This window comes from Mytilus edulis, chromosome 10, assembly GCF_963676685.1.
Source record: "Mytilus edulis chromosome 10, xbMytEdul2.2, whole genome shotgun sequence".
NCBI lineage: Eukaryota > Metazoa > Mollusca > Bivalvia > Mytilida > Mytilidae > Mytilus > Mytilus edulis.
Window position 1 is genome coordinate 26,417,679 of NC_092353.1, and position 23,112 is coordinate 26,440,790.

General features: G+C 31.2%; 1 protein-coding gene across 3 annotated transcripts in view; it reads right to left on the reverse strand.

Annotated features, from left to right (window-relative positions):
• LOC139492092 (dystrophin-like) overlaps nt 1–23,112 on the reverse strand; it is a 223,371-nt gene that overhangs the window by 54,641 nt on the left and 145,618 nt on the right. For all 3 annotated transcript variants that reach the window (XM_071280234.1, XM_071280235.1, XM_071280236.1), the window contains 10 exons: nt 20,285–20,435; nt 18,639–18,785; nt 18,101–18,289; nt 17,229–17,445; nt 16,590–16,798; nt 16,169–16,279; nt 12,540–12,657; nt 10,742–10,950; nt 9,918–10,072; nt 8,606–8,795 (listed from right to left, as the gene is read on the reverse strand). In XM_071280234.1, coding sequence (XP_071136335.1) covers nt 8,606–8,795; nt 9,918–10,072; nt 10,742–10,950; nt 12,540–12,657; nt 16,169–16,279; nt 16,590–16,798; nt 17,229–17,445; nt 18,101–18,289; nt 18,639–18,785; nt 20,285–20,435 — 1,696 coding nt within the window. The remainder of the gene's footprint in view (nt 1–8,605; nt 8,796–9,917; nt 10,073–10,741; nt 10,951–12,539; nt 12,658–16,168; nt 16,280–16,589; nt 16,799–17,228; nt 17,446–18,100; nt 18,290–18,638; nt 18,786–20,284; nt 20,436–23,112) is intronic.

Sequence of the window (23,112 nt, forward strand, 5' to 3'; positions counted from 1 at the left end):
TAACATTATAAAACACTTTTTATTAGAAGTATAAACATTTATTAATTGCAAAAAAAAAAAATCAGTTCCAAAAACTTTCAACAACGGATTTTCTATCTTTTCTGTTCAAAATTTACATGTACAAATATCGACTCACCAACCGGCATATTTGAAAAAAAATATGCCAAAATTAAATATTGCAAAACTATGTGTACATGTAAAACATATAAAATTATGTTGTTAAAGCAATTTGTCAACATTCTTTACAGCAGATTCAACTAGGTTATGATTCAAGAAATAAAATAAATGACATATTGTACAAAACTTTGGTTCTATTATCTTTAAATCTAAAATTTGATTATTGTATCAATTTATATACAGATACAGTAACAGGTAGGCCTGTGTAGTTTATAATAAGTAAAACTCCAAGCAGCTTTGATTTTGAAATAATGTACCATCAAACTGAAATATAAGTCTAATTTTAAAACTAGAAAATATCTTTCAATAGGAACAAATGAATGCACGACGCTCATTCAAGTTTTTTTTTTGTTTTATTGTATTCATTCCGTTCCTTCAAACATATTCAATAAATTAATTAAAGAGGTTTCATTTCATTAAATACAATCGTCAATATGTTGATCGAAAATGGACAAATGGATATTTTGATGTGATATATTAGGTCAGTGTATCCAGGATACGAGGACAATCTGCGTTAACGCGCGTTTACTTTTTTTTACAAAAATAGAAGACACACCTTTTTCGCGTAAACGCGAAAGTAAACGCCCGTTTACTCTTTACAAAATTAGAAGACGCGCGGTTTTTGCGTTAACACGGAGGTAAACTAGAAAGTAAACGCCCGTTTACTATTTATGTCTACTAAAATTTCGGAGTTAACGCAGAGTTAACGCGGCGTTTACATGAAGTGCACGTGAGTAAACACCGCGTTAACTTTTTAGGCCCGTTTACATGTAATGCTTGGTCTGCACCCAACTGTATGTTGACAATCTTGAAACCTATTCCAGAAGATTTACAGAAAATGGACATCAAGAAAAATATGTGACAGCTTTGCTTATCCTCAAACATATCTGCATTGACTATGTTTAACTGAATGGCAAACAATTAAAACTACTATAGAATTATATCATCATTCATGCACATTTTCAGATATGCTACCACTCTAGTACGAAGTTTTGTTTTGGGTCGAAAATGTTATTTTTTTTTTAGAAGTTTCTAATAAGTTTGACATGAAAATCCATCTCTTATTTTTATTTTTTGGGGTCCTGCACTCTGCATCTATAAAGAAAAATTTTATATAATTTTTTTATCATTAACTTGTCCTGTCACCTCAGCTACTCTCAACCTTCCTATAAAAATCTCTTAAACAAACATCTTCATAAATATTTATAACTCATTTATACCAAAGCAATCATTAAAAGATCTGCTTTAAAATCTGACCAGATTTTGCTTCCATCAAAGGTTACAATTCCATTTGTTATATATTTTGATATAATTTCACCATTGCTTTAGCCATGTGACAGGAAATACAGAGTTTTCAATATAAAGGTGCAATTTTCTGACAACAGTTTTACATTATCTTTACTTAATCAATAACAAACCTGAAAATAGACACGGCGCTTTGGTTTATTAATCCTCGGTGACAAAGACCTAGGTGAACTCTTTGGCGACATTGGTCTTCTTGAATTTTTTGGAGACATAAAATACTGGCTCCCGCAAGGATATCTTTCATCCATTTTCCATCAATGAACAAGAACATATCATAAATAATGCCAACAAAGTAATCCTTATATGTCACACAAAGTCTATGTTCCAAGTCACAGATTCCAATATAGGCATACTCTCACAGATTTTTTTATATCTGTCGGATGAAAAAATTAATGACACAAATTTCCTTTTTGTATTTAACCTAAATCGACTTTCAATAAATCCAATAAAAAAGACGACAGCAATATTTTTCAGATCATTTTTAGAAAACTTTCTCTGCAGGCTAGTAGAAACATCGTTTTCCTGTTATAGAAGTGGTATGTCCATCATGTAGAGAAATTAATTATTATCTGTCGTAATTACAACATGAAGAGACCGGAGTAACTATGATATTCGTCTTTGTATTATTTCTGGATTAAGACGTATTCTTTTTTCTAAATAAAGCTATAGGTAATGATCATATCCATTGATTTCTATGGAAACATTCTTGTTCATTTGAAGATATTTAATAAACGAGTTTATTCCGACAGTTTTATACCACTCTCACCAGCGACAATCGAGTAATGACTATATGTAGTGTTCACCAAGAAATTTTCTAGTCATTTTAATCCTAATTTACTCATTTCTCCGTGCAAATTTTTTCTTGGAGTAAATCAATATTTCAATTACAAACAAATCTAAACTTCATTTATCTAATTAAATACATGGACAGTATTTATAGTTCAAAATGACAATCAGTTATCATTACCAACTTAATATTTTTTCAATCAGATTTAGTGAGAAAATATTAATTTTATTGAACTTTGGTTAAAATCAATTACTAAGATTACCATAAAATATGAAGAATAAAAGTTCTTTGATTGAGGCTACTTTAGCATCCAGTGGCAGATATTTCATTATTATACAGAATGACAAATTATTTTATAAACAAATTTAAGTGTTTCATCTATAATTGTAGATCTTATAAATCCTAAACAGAGTAATTTCTGTACATTTTTAAGGAACATTGGTATTCTCCCAAATTGTGTATAAGCAAATATTCAAAAAAATATACATGATTTTAAGGGGTAGGAGGGGTCATCCTGAATTTCTGGAAAAATATCCAGCATCCTGAACAAATAATCATTTATTCCTTTATTAGTCCTGATTAGTGTTAAGATCTGAATTCAAGTAAATATTAAAACCAAATCTACACACCAGGTAAAAAAAATTACAATTATCAGTACCCCTTCCGTTAGTCTAAGTCTCTTCTTAGGCAGGGAAAAAAGGAGAGAAAGCCGCATATTTTTTTCGATTTTCAGATACAATTCAACAAGTCAAAGGTGTAGGCAAAAGTTTAAGAAAATCTGTGACATAGCCCATTTATCATAACTTGAACTTAAGATATAACAGGGTTTTAAATTGATTTGAGAATTCAATATGAACAATATATAATTTGAATTAACAAACTATTTTCAAAATTAATAATTGATAGTCATATCTATTATGAAAATACCAATAAAGTATAGTCATTTATAATTTAATATATATGAATTATTATTTTTACCGGAGATTACCTGTAAAATGAATGCGCGCAAATGTAATCAAAAGCTGCGCGCAAACGTAAAATATTTTAATCCCCAAATGCGTGCAAACGTAGTGCGCCCTTAAGATTGCTGCAATTAGTTGTTTTTTTTAGTTCAAAGTATTTTTTTTTACCCTAATCAAAAATTGTCATATATGCCCTACTGTATACTTTATGTATTAAGGATAGGCAACTATTAAGTGTAAAGATATACTATATCTGTCTCTTGTTTAAATTTAGAAACCAATGCTTATCATTATTAGACAACAACCAATGCTTAAGAATTTTAGACAGAAACCAATTCAATCACAAGGATATCACCTAATATTACAATGAAGGAACTTGCAAGAAAAAATGTGGGCAAATCACCTACAACTAGATCTCTAATGACAATCATGCATGCTTGCAGACCATAAAATCCCCAACTTGTGAGAAAACACTTGATTGCTTTTACAAATTGCATGTATAAATTTCACTTTAACACATTTCATAAATGCAAATATTGATATAAAACTTTGAAGCCTCATAACAAATCTCATTTTTAGAGATTAAATTCAATATCTTTTCCAATATGTATTTATTATGATGTAAAGCTGCCATTAACAGATAAACCTATTACTGTGTCTTTAGAAATAGTCAAAGAAGACAAATTTACACAGTTATCCATTCTAAAGAAATAAGGTTACATTAGACTAATATCCCAGGGAATTCAATTCATTTCGTAATACTGACTTATATAGCTTTAATTTTCATTTATTCTAGGCAATTCCAGCTGAGTGTCGCTGATTATGCAGAGGCAACACAGACATACACACAGACCAGATATTTCATATAAATATTGTGACAAATATGTCTACATACCACCAGATTTAAACGTCTGCATGGTTTAGTGTCAACAAGAAATATGAATAAGTTGAGATGTAAGATATATATATCAAATGAACCAGCAACCCAAATACACAAATAAACAATTGGCATATAAAGGTCAACCAAGAACATAAACAACCAATAACAAAAAAGTACTTGAAAATTTTGAATGAATACATATTTATCTGGCTCTATGTTATGGAAAAGTTTAATTTGTGCTGAAGTTAGGCAAGGATGACTCTTGACAGTTTGAACTTTTCTATTTACATTGTAGGTCCTTTTGATTTTTTGCTATTATCAATCTTTTATATTTTCCACTTCAAACACTTTTGGTCACTAGCATACTTGAAGATTACTGTGGATAAATTATTATTCATGGGAAATCTATGTATGTGGATTTTGTGTTTTGCCCACAGAAACCTATATTTTATTTTACAAGATGCTTGTAAAATAATTTAATTAAAAAAGTGTTTAGATTGATGAATTTAAGCTTTTTCTATAATTACCATATGTATTATTGAAACAGAACTCATTACCATATTTTTTCACAATAAATTTTCAGACAATATGTTGATGATTTAAGCTAAAATACATTCTGTAAACATGTTAGTCAAATTGACTTGTATTAAGAAATTCTATATAGTAAAACAGACGATCAGACTATTGTTTTCATGTCTGACAAGAATATTGTCTAAAACGTGAGGGCAAGCGTTCTGCAACTGTAGCCAATCAGAATGAGGCATTGACTCTTTAAATCTTTTGATCTTTTGAGCAGATATTTTCTCTCAGAAGCAGACACCCAACCACCCTTATATTATTTATACAAATGTCTACCAGTGCAACATAAACAAAATTTATCAATAATTTAAGACAAATACTTCAAAAAATAAATTTCCAAAAATTAGTCATAAGTACTAAATCAGTTAGTAAATCATGAAAGAGTTAAAAAAAAAAAACACCTTCGTAAATAGAAAAAGATCTATAACAGAACAAATACCTCAAACAATTGAACTTCTTCCCAGTAAATCTCTTCTAGTATGTTTAAATCCATACTCCAATCTCGACCGTCTATGTAGGGCAGAATTCATCACAATCGTTCATTTCCTGACATGCAACTAGGTTCTTAGTATTAAAATTTCATCATTAGGACCCGATTTCCAAATGGAATTGCAAATATAAGATTTTTTTCCTGTTTATGTAATATAGGCATTGAGTAAATACGATTCACTGATCTAGGCACAATCATTATCATTTGTCAATTTCAAACTTTAAAATTTACACTATAATTGGGATTCAGCTTTAAGCCAATTTATATCCATTGGTTTTACGAAATTAATAATTCACAATTTCTTATCCTCACATTGATAAATTTCAAACTGAATTTTAAAGAACACATTATAACTAAGAAAATGCTGTCCTCTTCTCAACCTTATATACATTTCTCATCTATGAATATGTCTATATCAAGCCTTAATTACATATCCAGCCATTTTTCATGGTAACTATGATTCCAAGACTATATAACATATTAATTATCACCTTGATGCAAATTATCGCCCTGACCATCAAATGATTTAACAGTATTTTGTACAAGTAGCATTTACAAAGTCCTCAAGTTCTATTCAGACATTAGCAACTCTCTTATGGTTTCAAATTTCTTGGAAAAAGACAGATAGATATTATGAATAAATCTATTATTATATCACATAATTGAGAGCAACAGGATATCGGCCTACAAAACAAAACGAGCAATTACTTTTGTGTCCAAACCACTCCGTATAATGCATAATAATCAGTCCAAGATTACTTTCAAACCGTGTAGAAATATAACGATGATTTCCGTCTCGTCATAAAAGTTATTATGTGACATCTGCTTTGCTATCACATCCCTGCGGTTTCTTCCGAAGACTGTCAAGTATTTCTAAATTACAGAATCAAATCAGAAAATTCAGAAAAACATGACAATTGTATTGTTTTAAGTTATTATTTGATTCAAGATATTAAAATCCATACTTATAAAAATATTGTATAAAGCTGAGTGATTTTTAGTGACTAATTGAACCCATTAGTTACGTTAAATGAATTATTTCTAGCTTGTTAATCAAACAATTTATTGTAAAAGAAATACTTGATGCTTCAGGTAAAAGCTTAATGCAATGCCAAACAATCAAGGTCAAATGTATTTGCTCTAGTAGACCTTTTCTTGGAATATTTTTTGTTTCTGCAAATTTAACATGCTGCATCAGCATAAATCACTATGGCTTTGATCAAGTCATTGATTATCAATAAAATATCACAGTCCATTGTAGAAATCATATACCCACTTAGATGAAGGTTTTACTAGTAAATAGATTTAAAGTTTGTTTTTAAAATTTTCTAATGTTCACTATTCGTTCAAAGTTAATCTTGCAGTCTCCTCACACTTAAAAAGACTTCAATTATGATGATATATATGACAGCAACAGTTATATGCAGTAAAAGGTTCCCTTTCCCTGGAAATTGAACACAATCTTTTATAACCATTTGCCAATCATCTTTACAATTTAAACTGTCTAACGCCCAGTTTTTTATAAGTAAAGTATACTTCTTTTCAAAGGTAAAATGTTTAGAGTGATACAACTTAATTTTTCTCTCTCACAGGATTAGGTTCCACCAAGTATTTCTACCACGAGGAATAGAATGACATTAAGCAACTAATCAAATTTGTCAACCTATTGAATGACATCACCGTTTTCAAAAACATAAAATAGCCATAATTCTCAAATGTTGTTACATCAGTTACTGGGATTTTGTTGAATAGAAGAAAATGTCATATGCATTTGTTGTATAGAAAATTGACTATCTAGCAATCAATATTGATTTTGTGGTTAATAGGTATGCAATGCTGTAATAATTGTCGTGTTTTATGAAATTATTACCACATATGGAAAAAGGGGATGGGACGAGGGTAATAATATAAGATAGAATAAGATTTGCTTTCAATCTTTGCTTTTTATCATGGAGTAAAAGAAATAAAATGTTCTTCAAAGAAACTTACTCGTTCTTAAATAAGATGGAAAAAAAATGTGCAAAATTTACACGTAACAATTTTCAATTTGTTAGTTTTACAGAAATCTTTCAAAGGATCTTCTAAAGCCATAAATCGTGATTAATTCCACCATTTCTGCTTGATTAACAAAAAATAAATCTCATGCAATATTGATAGAAAACCGACACATTAAAATTTGAAGAGAATAATTACTAATTTCTGTAATTAGTAAATTGAAATAGCGGTATAAAAACGTTACAAGTGACTTCCTGATTAGGGAGCAGCTGTTTTTACATGACAAGATTAAAGCTACGTGAATGTCCTAAAACACTTTTTACACTGATATAAAACACATCCTTTTTGATGTCTCGTTAAATTCTTAGTCATTTAGATTCTTATATGTTGTACTTTCAAATTATCTTTGAAATAAAAAAAGACAGGAAAAGAAACACACTTCCTTAGTTTTATTTCGGGTACTTTATAATGCTTCATTTAACTTTGTTTAAACACAAAGAGTTTTCATTTCATTGAAGTCTTTGAGTTTTAGAACCTTAATATATTGAGAAAAAAACCCAGATATGTGGTATTATAAATGGAAATGCATCAAAACATCAAAGTAAATTTAAAGGACATCTAGAGGTAAACGTACAGTCTTCAACAATAGACAAGTGGCTATGCAGTATGTCACAACTCTAAAATCACTCAAAGCCTAGAAACAGTTGGGCATAAATTAAACAATAACTATTAACAACAAATTTCCTTTAGAATGTTGTTAATATGATAAAAATGTATAAAATTTATATAAATATGTATGACTTTCAAGAAGAAAAGATATCAAATGGTGGTCTTTGCACTAATTCTATGATAAGTAGACCAACAGTAAAACATGACTTCAATATAAAAATTTAATATGCATTTTCTTATTTTGCCTGTGGAAAAGGTCATAAAACTTCTAAAGAAATTGATGATGCAAAAGCAGTTAGGCCTAGAATACAATGATCATAAAGTTTACAATACATAGGTTTCATAAATTACCCTTCTTAATGACCATTCATCTTGAATGGCTTGTTATTTGAACATAGTCTATTGTGTTGATTAAAAGGTGAATTGGTATTTCTGTTAGACAACCCTGAAATGACACACAGTTTTACACATTTCAAATGGTTAAAATATCAGATGGTCATAATATACTTCAGGATAGACCATATACTGTAAATTCAGAAATTATTGCGTGCAATTATTATTGCTATTTCTTTGTTTTAGACCAAAATGAGATTTTAATTTTTGAGATATTGAGAGATCCTGTTTAATTCATATAAAAAATTTCAAACTGAGAGTATAAATTATTGCAATTATATAAACCTGTTGCATTTTTAGCAATAATAAAACCCTGACATTTTTTCTTAATACACTACATACTACACACAGCAATGTTCACCACATACCTTAAACTGTATCAGATACTCTTTACAAAGGTCGTCATTCTCCCTGACTTCAGGTTTATTGGTTTCTGAGACCAATCTTGTGAAGCTATTCTCTAGGCCCTTCATCCAGCCTATGTAACCATCTAATGTAGTTTCCACCTGTTGTAGGGAGTTTCTATTGGTCTGTAAGACTTTTATGTTGTATGCCAATCTAGAGAGGAAGAAAAATATCAACTTTCGTTTCAATTATGCTTGTTTTCTATGTGACTGATTGGTTGTGTTTAGCGCTGTTTTCAATATATTTGTCCAATTTCAGCTATCTTGCCTTTGTAGGTACACGTAGTAGAACTCTCTTAAGTGCCCAATAGATAAATAATCTGTATTTGATCAGTAAATGAAAAAACAAATCTGTGATATACTAGTAGATCAGCACATGTTGCATTCTTTGTAAAAGAACAGACTGACTACTGAGCTTATACAGTGGGTATTAGACAACTTATTAACTAGATCTTTATTCCACACAGGTTCCATTTTTTTTTTGTGATCTTTTATGCGTTTCATTGCCTAAGAATAAAATTGAGAATGGAAATGGGGAATGTGCCAAAGAGACAACAACCCGACCATAGAAAAAAACAAAAACAGAAGGTCACCAACAGGTCTTCAATGTAGCGGGAAATTACCGCACCCGGAGGCGTCCTTCAACTGGCCCCTAAACAAATATATACTAGTTCAGTGATAATGAACGCCATACTAATTTCCAAATTGTACACAAGAAACTAAAATTAAAATAATACAAGACTAACAAAGGCCAGAGGCTCCTGACTTGGGACAGGCGCAAAAATGCGGCGGGGTTAAACATGTTTGTGAGATCTCAACCCTCCCCCTATACCTCTAGCCAATGTAGAAAAGTAAACCCATAACAATACGCACATTAAAATTCAGTTCAAGAGAAGTCCGAGTCTGATGTCAGAAGATGTAACCAAAGAAAATAAACAAAATGACAATAATGCATTTAAATGAACAGTAAAATGTTTGTGTAGGGTAATTTTTGTGGTAAAATGTAACTGTGATGATAGTTAAAATAAGACACTATAAAATTTTATTAACTATAGACTATTTATTCCTTATTTTAAATAGCTGCACTAACCCCATGAATGGACCATCTGTTCATAGAAGTCTTTAGCTTCAAATAAACCACACATAACATACTAGCAATGTAATTCAGCTGTTCATATAACTTTTCCCAATTACAGCTTTGGGACTGGTGTTAACCATTATAACTATGTTGACCATCTGATCATAGCTTCCTGTAACTATACAAACTGGTACCTACCTGTGTAATAATGTTGACCATCTATTCATCGCTTTCTCTAGGTGAAGCTTCACATGACTTGTATCTTCTTGGCTGTATTCATCTATAAGTTTACTTGCTAACTTCTTCAAACTGTCTATCATCTTTTGTCTCTCATCAACTTCTGTTTGTAATCGCTGGAAATAGTAAATGGAAAATTATTTTAAAATTAATTTAACCTGGACTAATTAACTTAAATTTTTATAAACTGAACCTAGACTAATTAACTTAAATTTTTACTTCAAAATAGCTCAGAATAACGATTTATACATGACTCACACTGGAAATTACAATTCTCAATACAACTCTTTTATTATCAATATTTGCACTTTTATTTTATAATCAGACAGTTTGGAACTCCACATATTTTATAGACACTTGTCTTTTGTTTAGAACAGTATACATTGGCCTCTAGATCATAATCAAGAGATGCTGTTGGTTTTTGCATTCTTTGTTGCTGCATCATTGACATCACCTTATATATCAATGAATCACACTACAATTTATTACAAAGTACTTTTGACAATAGCACAGAGAATCTGATAGACTTAATTCTAAGTAAAGAAAGACAATAGCTACACACAAAAAGTTCTAAGAAACAAGACAATTAGAAATGAAAATTCATGAGGGCAAGTAAAAAGCCTAAGATAGATGGATTTAACCAACAGGAAACTTCTTTTTGGCATTGAGCAGATATAGCCGCAATTGATTTCAGGCAACATAGTATAGTACTATTCCACAGAAAATCAGGCTATATCTGTTTTGATGGTTAAATATGCACCTAGGATTTGATGGTCATTTCTCACCTTCTGTTTAGCTATCTGTTTATCAATGTCTTCAGCTTTCGGATCAATTTTACCAGAGTCTAGCTCGTCTTCCACCTGTAAAATCCAACGGTCAAACTCTGCATACATTTCATCAAACTGACGGCACTCCAACAACATATCATCTAATTGGTTCTTTCTTTGGTTTACTTTAGCATAAGCCTGTTCCCAGTGCTCTCGTAGTTTCTCAACTGAAAAAAAATATCCATTAAAAATACCCTACTTATTGGACAGACTTGCTATTTAAATATATTTTTATGAGGCTCATAATTGAGAAAAATTGTTCTTTCTAAGTAGAAATAATACCAAAAGCAAATTTAGCTACATAACACTTTTAAGTAAATTTTTATGTTGCTCTGACATTATGCAATAATTTACAATATAGTCACATTGACCTAATGGCTGTCAATTCTGATCAATGTCTTGACACATTTTTGATTCATAGGAAATAATAGTGTTAAGTATGACACAGATCTAAAAGGCCAGTAAAAATATCAGGCCAATCAATTATTAAATACATTTAATGGGTGTTATCTTGAATGATTGATTTTTGTGGTTTAAATCAAGTGGCAAATATTTCATCCATAATAAGGATAAGAAATCAAATAATGAGATCTAAATACTGTAAATTCAGAAATTATTGCTTGCATTTATTATTACTATTTTGTCATTTTAGACTAAAATGTGATAATTTGTGCAATATTGAGAAAAATCCTGTTTAATTCATATAAAATATTTCAAAATGCGAGTTTAAATTATTGCGATTATAACCCTGTTACATATTTCACAATAACAAAAACATTACATTAATTTCTGAATTTACAGTACTTTGAAGACTAGAAGACTTGGCATATCATCTTATAAGCCACTAAAAAATGATGGCATATTGGGTAGAGTATTTTTCTTTCTGCTTGAACCAGACCACCAATAGACTCTTATGCAGAGAACAGAGTCAGACCCTTCTGAAGAGTATTGCACATGTTTTCTAACATGTAGGGAATATAACCCCTACATACATGTCTTAGATCAAATGTTCTCAGATTAAACTGGTTATGTGTGCATATTTAAACATCCCACACAATAAAAAAACCACCTGTCACCCCTATATATGTACTATAAGCTTTACATCTGAAGATATTGCAACGGTAAAGTGCATCAAAACGCTAACTTGAAAAGTATTTTTCCCTTGATTTATATCTAAAATAAGATCTGAAGACAATTGAGAAAACTATTCTTTTCATTTTCAAAGGTGCATAAGATCCTGCCTACCTTTTGAAAACTATATATCCTGCCTACCTTTTGAAAACTATATATACAACATAAGTTCATTGTAAACTTTAAATAGTGCAGTGTAGTGCTTTATTTTGAACAAGAATGTGTCCTAGTACACAGATGCCCTACTCGCATATTTTCTATGTTCAATGGCCTGCAAATTGGGGTCAGAACTCATATTTGGCATTAGAATTAGAAAGATCATATTGTTGAGGATTGCAGGAACATATCATAGGGAACATGTGTACTAAGTTTCAAGTTGATTAAAGATAAACTTCTTAAAAAAAAACTTGACCAAAAACTTTAAATTGAAGACAGAAGAATGAACTGATGCACAGACTGAAAAACATAATGCCCATAAATGGGGCACACAAAAACACCAGTTCCACAATCAAAAAGGTAATATATTAAAGCTTTATAAGGCCCAAGAATTTTTTACGACATATTTCTACAACAGCAAATAGTAAACGAAAATCATAATTGATCAGTGGTCTATTGGTATAATTACCCTTTTCTTTAAGCATCTGTTTATCACTCTCACTTGTACTGTGTTTCTGGAGGTCTTCTGCTGTACTCAGTACATCCTCTAACTGGGTCCGTTTCGTAGCCATGTCTTGTAGAACAGACTGGAAAAAAAATCATGTCAAAAATGCACTCAAATCAATAAAGCACCTGTTACTGTGAAAATGTATAAAACTATTATAACATTTTCCTTTCATTTAATTTGATGTTTCGTTTAAATAAAGCTGTATTCATATGACAAATTTTTACCTACGATTTATGCAATGACTTTTCAATAGAAAAGAATTCAATGCATATTGTAAGATAGGAATTGATGAGGCATGCTTATAACATGAAATGTATTGATACAGTATTTCACAGGTTGGTAATTTAAGAAATTTATAGAAATGATATTTCTCTTATAAATAATTTGAGTGATATCTGACAAAATCATGAAAATAGTCTTCGATATCTCATTTCAGAATAAGTTTAATTAAGTCCTTGTAGAAATTAATTTTGTTTTTGATATTTATGATTGTTCAAGAACATTTTCTGCATGAATGAATTGTTATTATTGAGGGGGTTTAAGAATGTTAGGTCTTTAATTGCTACATTGATATTAACAGTCAGGGTTCCATTACATTGAACAATGACTCAGATAGAAATATCACAAGGATGTTATGATGAAAATGAAAGCTCTACAAGCAAAATTTTATGGTAATAATTCCAGTGCTATCAATCTATAACATAGAGCTAAAAGTGATAAATGTTTTACTTCTCAAACACTATTATATAAAGCTGTTTGATCATTAATAAAACAAATGTTTCTTGACAGAGGATAAATAATTGATTGAATGGGAAAACTCCACTCTCCACAGATCCATTTAACCTCAATGCTACAAGAAATCAGTTACAGAAATTGCAAAGTTGCTTATTTATAAAGTACAATGTCACAACTCCATCTTATATGTAATTCAATCTCGTCCGGTGAGTTGTCTCATTGGCAATTATACCACATCTTCTTATTTGTAAACTATATTTGTTTGGTGTTAAATGCCACTTTCAGGGATATTGGATAACATTTGGGCCAAGCCAGTGCTTCAAATAAAATCTTACAAATAAATTGTTCTTGGTGTACTTAAAATTGCTATAGACTTCAATGTTAGTCGTAAGATCTGTTTGAAATGCAGGCCATTTATAAAAGGATGAATTCTGAGTATCCAGAAAGAACCAATACCAACTTATGAATGTCCAATCATAAATTTGAATATTTTTGTTGAAAGTATATCTAACTATAATCCCAACATTGATTCTACCCCACAATCAATTAATCTGTCTTTATAAACTATGTCCATCAAATGTTATAATGCCATTGTGTTTCAACTGACTCTGTAACCCAGAAAGAACAAGATACCAGGATGTCAACTGACTCTGTAACCCAGAAAGAACAAGATACCAGGATGTCAACTGACTCTGTAACCCAGAAAGAACAAGATACCAGGATGTCAACTGACTCTGTAACCCAGAAAGAACAAGATACCAGGATGTCAACTGACTCTGTAACCCAGAAAGAACAAGATACCAGGATGTCAACTGACTCTGTAACCCAGAAAGAACAAGATACCAGGATGTCAACTGACTCTGTAACCCAGAAAGAACAAGATACCAGGATGTCAACTGACTCTGTAACCCAGAAAGAACAAGATACCAGGATGTCAACTGAAGAAGACACAATAAATTATACAACAATACATTATACAGCTGGTATAACACCAAAATATTTTCAAAAGTTTCTTGACAGATGGAATTTAATAACACTTTATTAATATTTTCATAAACTAAACTTTGATTTTTTTGTGCAATAATTTTCAATATCAAGCTACTCAACTGTAAATGGGTTTTCTAAATCAAGTACTGTTAGAACACAATGACGTCATATACTTACGTCATTGACTTAGCTTAGGCAAAGTGATAGAGGAATTATCTGATGGTCTTTCAACTCAAGACTCTCTCTTGCTTTCAAAACCATAGTGATCTATAATTCTATAAAATCTGACTATGTCATGGACATGGGTTCGATTAGTTTTGATAATGGATTATCTCAAGGTATAATCACTGATTTAAGGTGGATAGCAGCTTTGCATGCATTAGTAATGTCAAAGTTTTACCTGTTTTCCACAAAACTTTAATGACAGATTAACAGAATGATATACAAATATTTCAAGCATATCTTGTGCATGAGAACATGAATGTTAATTATTGATGAGTAAACATGTTTAAATTTAGTAGAATTGTATAACATTGGTAACTGTAGGATTATTCATACACTCAGACTTTTATGACATACAGTCATTTAATACAGGTACATGTATAACATCACTATTTCAAGTTTAGGTAGTAGTTTGACATGAAATGGATGTTACTTTATTTAAAATTAAGACATTCTCAATATGAATGAATTTAAAAAGAAAAGCAATAAGTCCAAGAATTAGTATAGCACCTCCTATAATGTGGAAAGACAAATATCAAGCCACCCTTGAAATTTTAGACGAATAGAGCCGTATAACTAGCCCATTGAGGAACTTTGAATAAATGACAAATTATGATAAGTTTACAAATGCCAGTGGTGGATCCAGTGGGAGGGTTCTGGGGGTTGGTTGGAAGTTGGAACCCCCTTTCTTGAACAATCAATGCATTTGAATCGGGACATATAGTTGGAACCCCCTCCTTTATCCTGGTTTATCCAAAGTATTTCCCAAATACCAGAATTCAACTTCACACTATGCAAATGTAACTTTTCATTCATTGTTCTATTGTGTATTTACATTGCATCTACTACATGTATGTGTTAAGAACTTTTCACAGAGGATAACATTTACATAGCGTTAACTTACAAGAAACAATAAGTTGGTAATACAACTGTAAGTGTAAAAAGTATGGAATATGTAAAAGGATGCTGGGAAAGAAAATGATGAGAGAAAAAAACAACAGTAATACAAGAAGCAAGGAGGAATGTTAGTATAAGCTACAACAATACACCATTGTCAGACTTGCTTGTTTAACAAACTATATTCAGGTCAGTTAAGATTGGTACATTATTGGCAATATTTTGTTGAAAATATAATTCAAATGAAAGAAAATTTATGAATTTCCTATATAACAATAATAACTCCTAAACTAATTTCATAATTTCTTTCAGCTTGTCAGTTTATCTTAACTATATAAGAATTCCCATCAAGCTGGCTATCTTCATTTCAAAATTAATTTGTTGTAACAACTTTTCACTAGATCAAAATTGAACTGACCTACTACAAAAATAAATAAATACAGGAGCTTTTCACAAATTAAAAATTATAAATTAAGACAGACTTTTCAAATTGTCTAAGCATGTAAATCTAATAAATAACTATGGAATAAAAGCATTCAAGGAATTTTAAGATGTAAAATGTAAAAACAAATTGAACCCAACACCAAATTTGACAGCAGTTCTGTTATCATGCAAAAAAGTAACAAGAATTCATTAATTTGAGTTGATTTATCCTAACACCAGAACTTTGTTGGTTTTTCATGCTAAGGGAGATAACTCAAATTCTACAAAGATTTTTTTCAGCAAGTCTGACAATGTAAGAAACACACCTGGAGTTGAATAAGCTGATTGTTAATATCACAGATGAGAGCTTGAGCATCATCGAAATCAAGGGAAGTAATCTCATGCTCAGTGACAGTAAATGGAGTTGTCTCCTCCTGCTAGCAAAGAAAATGCACACGCATGTAACAGCAAAGCAATACTTTGTTATATTTTTTAAATCATTCTGATTAAAACACACTTTTAAAACATTTAGCATTACCATAAATTAAATATAATTTCATGCATTTTGTATTTAATGAAGAAGTGTTAATTAATAAAATGAAAAAAGTGCAATTGAGCATACATAAAGATTAATGTAAATGAAATGATTTCATTATCAAAAACACATAAATTACAAAAAGTATTAAAATTAAAAAAAAATTAAAACGGACACATTCAAATATCTCATTGATGAATAACTATAAATACCTTTTCTTTTTGTATCATTTGTTCAATATCCTTGATATCTCCCACTGTGACCCTCTGAGACTTAAGCATTCTTTCCAACAAAGTTAACCAATCACGAAGCTCTGCTGTGGACTTTTCGAAATCAGGCCACTGAGAAGATTTGGAGCCACCTGATTGATGTGATTCAACTATCACCTTTTGAATTCCCATTTGTAAAGCTTCAGCTTTCACTATGATACAAAATAAAACAAATCTCTTTTATCATCACATCTAAAGGCAAAGTATATTGCTTTATTGTGAGAGCAAAGAGTCTAAAATGTGTTCTTGACATTCAAGTTTTACTAAAAAAATAATGCTTTTTTTAATAATTAAACATGTATGCTGTGTCAAAAGTAAATCATTTAAAATGTAAAAAGAGAATAATTATTTTTCAGATAAAAATCCAACCAAAGAAAAAAGCCCAAATAGTTGAGACAAACACACAGTTAAATGTTGACTTTTTGTTTAGGGGCCAGCTGAAGAATGCCTCTGGTTGCGGCATATTCTCGTTGTTTTGAAGACCCATTGGTGGCCTTCGGCTGTCTTCTGCTCTTTGGTTGGGTTGTTGTCTCTTTGACATATTCCCCATTTCCATTCTCAATTTTATCAAAATATTTGTACCTTGTGTTATAACCTCCATCTTCTCTTCTGAAACTGGTTTCATTTCTGCTGCTAATTTTTGGATTATTTCCCAATCAGAATTTAGATTGTTTATTTGCTGCTGAACTGAATCTGGGATGATTACTTCCTGTTCTGCACATTCTTCCATTATCATTCCATATTCACTGTTGACAGATTCAACATTTGATCTCCTTGCTTCAATAGCCTGTTTAGTTGTCTGAAAGTGAATGAAAAAAATAACTTTGAAACAGAAATCCAAGACAAATGAATAATTTACTTGTAACTGGAGAGCAAGACTCCCAGTGGAATATCATTTTGTCTCCTGTAGGACTCAAATCTGGGAAATCAGCGCCTTATTTGACTGAGTGAAAGAATTACTCCCCTAGCTCATCCACTAACAGCTGGCTAACTATCTACTACTCTAGGGAAGCAATCCCCTCACACAATCAAAGAAAAAGCTCAATAAATAAATATTCTTTTCATTAAAAAAAAAAATCAAGCATACCTTTTTTCTGTCAAATACTCTTAATTTTTTCAATGGGTGTTTTTTTTAAAAATCAAATCAGAGATCTCCATCTTCATAATCAGATGTTCAAAATTTACTATAGATGCAGACCCTATTAATCAAAATATACACCCGCAGATTTTTGTTTATGTTATTCTAAATTTCAGCAGCAGACATCGATAATAGATATAAGAAGATGTGGTAAGAGTGCAAATGAGACAACACTTAATCCAAGTCACAAGTTGAAAAAGTAAATCATCATAGGTCAAAGCACAGTCTTCAACAAAGAGCCTTGGCTCCCACCGAACAACAAGTTTTTTTCAGTCTGCTTTTTTGTGTGTGTATAAATCAAGTTTTCAATATATACCTGAGGATCAACAACAAATGAATCGTTGCCGTCTACTGACGTAGCTGAACCAGGAGTATTCTGTGTCTCTAACACCAGTTTTGTAGAGGATAACCAAGACTGCAGTTCGTCTATCTCTAGTTGGAATGTTCGGAACTTATGTAATCGACTTTCTGTCATGCCTATGTTTGTTCGAATATCCTTTGCTACCTAAAAATTAAAAAAAAACATATTCTTTTAATCATAAATTTGCAAACAAATCATTTATATTCTGAATGAATCATTTTTAACTAAATGAGGCTGGATGAAGACAACCAAGAGCGCATAGAAATAAAATATTGTGGATTCATTATTATTCATTCAATACCAATTTTCATGCATTTTGTGGATACAGTTGAACCATAAAATTAAAACGAATGACAAATTTTCTTAAGACTTGTATGCAGACTTCGCCAAAAAACACGAAATTAAATATCCATGAACATGAAAGTTTTCAAGTAAATTGGTACCCAAGAAAAATAAATGGATCCAGAGTAGAACAGAAATACAAGTCACATACCTTATAAAACCTAGACTGTAAATTCTCCAGATCTTTTTTGATGTTATCCTTATCATCTGGAGAGACATCTTGCTTTAGCATGGTCTGCCCGTTCCGTAAAACAGCGTTTAATGTCTGCTGTCTGGCCTCAACATCATCATCACGGTCCTGTTGAAAGTTGGGTAAAAATAAATGTAAATATGGTAATATAAATACAACTCAACGTTGCTCCTTTCAATTATTTGTATGTATAGCCAGAGAAAGGGATGGTACATGTAAGAATATCAGTATCTGATAGTTTCAAGGTCATTCAATAAAATCAAACATTATCCTTTAATCAAACACATGCAATTTCCATTTACTTATCAATATCAGTTTGGTTGAAAACTAAAAGATTCAATTACTCATAATCAAAGCTATTTTAAGATGGAATTCTGGTTTTGAAAATTGTACTTGGAATAATCTCTTACTAATTTTTTTTCAAAACATGTCTACCTCATCATAAGATGGTAATAAATCTAATCGGTTTAAATTTTCCAGCAAATTTGAAATCATTATTAATCTACATGATAACATCAAGTTAAATATAAATGAAGGCAATGGAGACCATATTCCAATGAGTCAACAACCCAACAACTTAGAACAAAAAAAGACAGCAACAGTGGCATAGCCAGAAATTTTTGTTAAGTGGGGGTCCACGGACTGCCTAAGAGGGGACCTGCTCCGGTCATGTTTCAGTGATTTCCTATATAATCAACCAAATTTTTCACAGAAAATGCCCCCTCCCCCCTAAATCCACTTCTGCAGCAAGATGTCAAAATACTGTCTGAAACAACAGAAATCGTTTTCCAGGTAAGGGAACACCTGGATTTTCTTGTAAGTCTATCCACTAAATCTATCATCTGCTATGCATTCTTAATGTTGATTATTAATGGGGTGTTTATAATTAAGATTACATAACTGTTGTAATAATTGCACTTCTTCGTTAAAAAATACTCCTAATTGCTAATCTGTTGCAGGTTTGATGCCTTTTAACATCCTTCCAAAAAACATTTACACCTTGAAGTTTCAATGAAATACAGAGTATATCAAGATTATAAAGTCAATTTGGACAGCTCTGATGACAAGCTAGACAGGGATGGTGAAATAATTGAGAGTTAAAGATGACAGCTAGAACATGCATCAAAAACTGCACTCATTACATATTAGCAGACCCTTCAAACGAACATTTCTTATGAACATTTTTTTCCAACCAAGACTTTCTCTTTTAGATTAATGAATGACATTCATATATGCCTGATCAAAAGAGCATTCTCATTTTATACATCAAATACACCAATCTTAGACCTTTTGAAAAATGAGTGCATGTTTCTTGAAAGATCAATAAAGTTGAAAATTTCTTGATAAATCAACCTAACATTTTCAGTTCAGCCAATAAAGCTTGATATGTCTCTTAGCAAGATAAAGATGTTATACTTTGTACATAAGAAATCTTACTTTTCTATATCCAACATCTCAAGCAAAAGTTCCGAGATAATACTTTAAGCATTTTCTTTTACCCTAAACTATACAATGCCAGTCCACAATATGGCAGTCAAACAATAGATACAATCTCTCCCATATTTTTTTTGCAATTCTTCCATTGATCATATGTCCTAAATACTGACCTTCAGTTTTTCTAGTAATTCTTCAAGAGCATCCTCCTCTAAAGTAACGAAAGTTGAGAGAATGTTCTCAGTCTCATCTATCCAGAAAAACAACTCATCCATATCCTCTGTAAACTCACTGGTCCGTACACTGCTAATGTCACTGTCCAACCTAAAATAGAAATCATAGATATCATGGATATTGTCATTAAACTCACTGGTCCCTACACTATTAATGTCACTGTCTAACCTAAAATAGAAATCATAGATATCATGGATATTGTCATTAAACTCGCTGGTCCGTACACTACTAATGTCACTGTCTAACCTAAAATAGAAATCATAGATATCATGGATATTGTCATTAAACTCACTGGTCCGTACACTACTAATGTCACTGTCTAAACTAAAATAGAAATCATAGATATCATGGATATTGTCATTAAACTCACTGGTCCGTACACTACTAATGTCACTGTCCAACCTAAAATAGAAATCATAGATATCATGGATATTGTCATTAAACTCGCTGGTCCGTACACTACTAATGTCACTGTCTAACCTAAAATAGAAATCATAGATATCATGGATATTGTCATCAAACTCGCTGGTCCGTACACTACTAATGTCACTGTCCAACCGAAAATAGAAATCATAGATATCATGGATATTGTCATTAAACTCACTGGTCCGTAAACTATTAATGTCACTGTCCAACCTAAAATAGAAATCATAGATATCATGGATATTGTCATTAAACTCGCTGGTCCGTACACTACTAATGTCACTGTCCAACCTAAAATAGAAATCATAGATATCATGGATATTGTCATTAAACTCGCTGGTCCGTACACTATTAATGTCACTGTCCAACCTAAAATAGAAATCATAGATATCATGGATATTGTCAGTAAACTCACTGGTCCGTACACTACTAATGTCACTGTCCAACCTAAAATAGAAATCATAGATATCATGGATATTGTCAGTAAACTCGCTGGTCTGTACATAGCTATATCACTGTCCAACCTAAAATAGAGTGCATTATTGATTAATGTTTTTTTTAACACCGCTTTCATCACGACAGCTATTTCTTGACAGCCTCTTTTTAGGTGGAGACAGCCATAGTGCCAAAGGATTAGAAAATTCACTGGTACTCATATATATAATTTTATTGTAAAGCCAGCAACAGAAAACAATCTGACATATCCTTAGTAACTCACTGGTTCTCACAGTGCTTATGTCACTGTCAAACTTGGAAAACAAAACAAATTATCTTTGTCCTTAATAAACTCAGAGGTCCATACAATATAATAGCAAGATTACATTCAAAATACTCAATTCAATGTTTAATGACCAATAGATGAAGTGACAATGTTAACAGTGAAATGGTCAAGTTACAATTGCAAAAATTGATAGATAATTCAATCTGCATTGTAGCTACACGAACACTGAGTAACATTTGTTTCAAACATATCTGAGTTGTATTTTTTTTCTTTTGGCTAAACAAGATATCTATAAATAGAAATATTATGTAAACAAGATATCTATAATTAGAAACATTATGAAACTGTCTGTAACATTTAAATGACTGTCACTATAGGATATAAAGAACTAAATGGTGGCCCCATTGCCGGCAATGCTATTTTTAGCAATTATCTCCTTAAAAGGCGCTTTTAATAAACTAATTATGGAAAAACTGCTGTTGTCTAATTGAAGCTCGATATCTATTTGCGATTTTACCGCACTCAAATATATATGGTCCCATGGCTTTTCTTGGTGAATTTTGGGGTTTTTCACGATACCTGACGATTTCACAGAAAAATTTCCCTAATTTTGAGCAACATAAAAAAAATATTTCCGGCCCTTCATACTATACATTTAAGGACAAATTTGTGCTTGCATGAAACTTCATTCATAATGCTTTCCAGAAGAAAAATATATAAAAGATATAACAACCAATCACAGAGAGCCATCTATTTTTATCTCTATGTCATGTTCCCTTCATAAAATGGCTGCGCCCATGTTATTTTATTTGGTACATTGTAACCTATACGGTAATAAACAATTTTTGAAATTTGATTTTTTTTGCCGCATTAGTTACTTGAACATTGCTTGACTTTATTCTACTATGCAAAATATCTCATTGAAAACTGTATAATACACAGGAATTAATTTCTGGAGCCTACCCCTGTTTAAAAATTGGTAAAAAGTTACACTGATTTTTATAGACATTACGGTACTGTTTGTTGCAGGTGTAATATTTTGTCTCTTTGTTAGTATTGCCTTTTCGAAGTAATCATGTGCTTCTGATATTGATCAACAGAAATTTTAATTTGAGTGACGCTGTGCCGAAAACCAAATTAAAAATTCGGACCAGTTCAATATGAAATAAATTCACTATTTTGAAACGGACTATAGCTTTATAAATCGGATACATGTGTACACTTTATCTTCTTTTCGTAAAAAACAGCTTCTGGTGGTCTATATTAGCTATACAAGTAGTCTGGTAAATGTTTTGAATGATTCGAAATCGTTAAGCGTATGCATATACCCTTTGATCCGTTTTTACCAAAAAAGGGGGAGGGTTAAATCCGAAGATTTCTTTGTCATGTGATGTGACAAGATCTAACAAGTATCACCAAAAGTTAGGCCTATGTATGGCTATCAAGCCTGTAAGACAACTTTTGGATAAAAACAGAAAAGACACATCAAGGCGATGTAATCCTGTACTTACTCGTATTTTGAATGCAAATAAGAAACAGACTATAGCATGGAAACGGAATTATTCACACATATCACAACACTAGTAAAGTGTTTTTGATGTCTAAATCTTTCTTTAAATACAT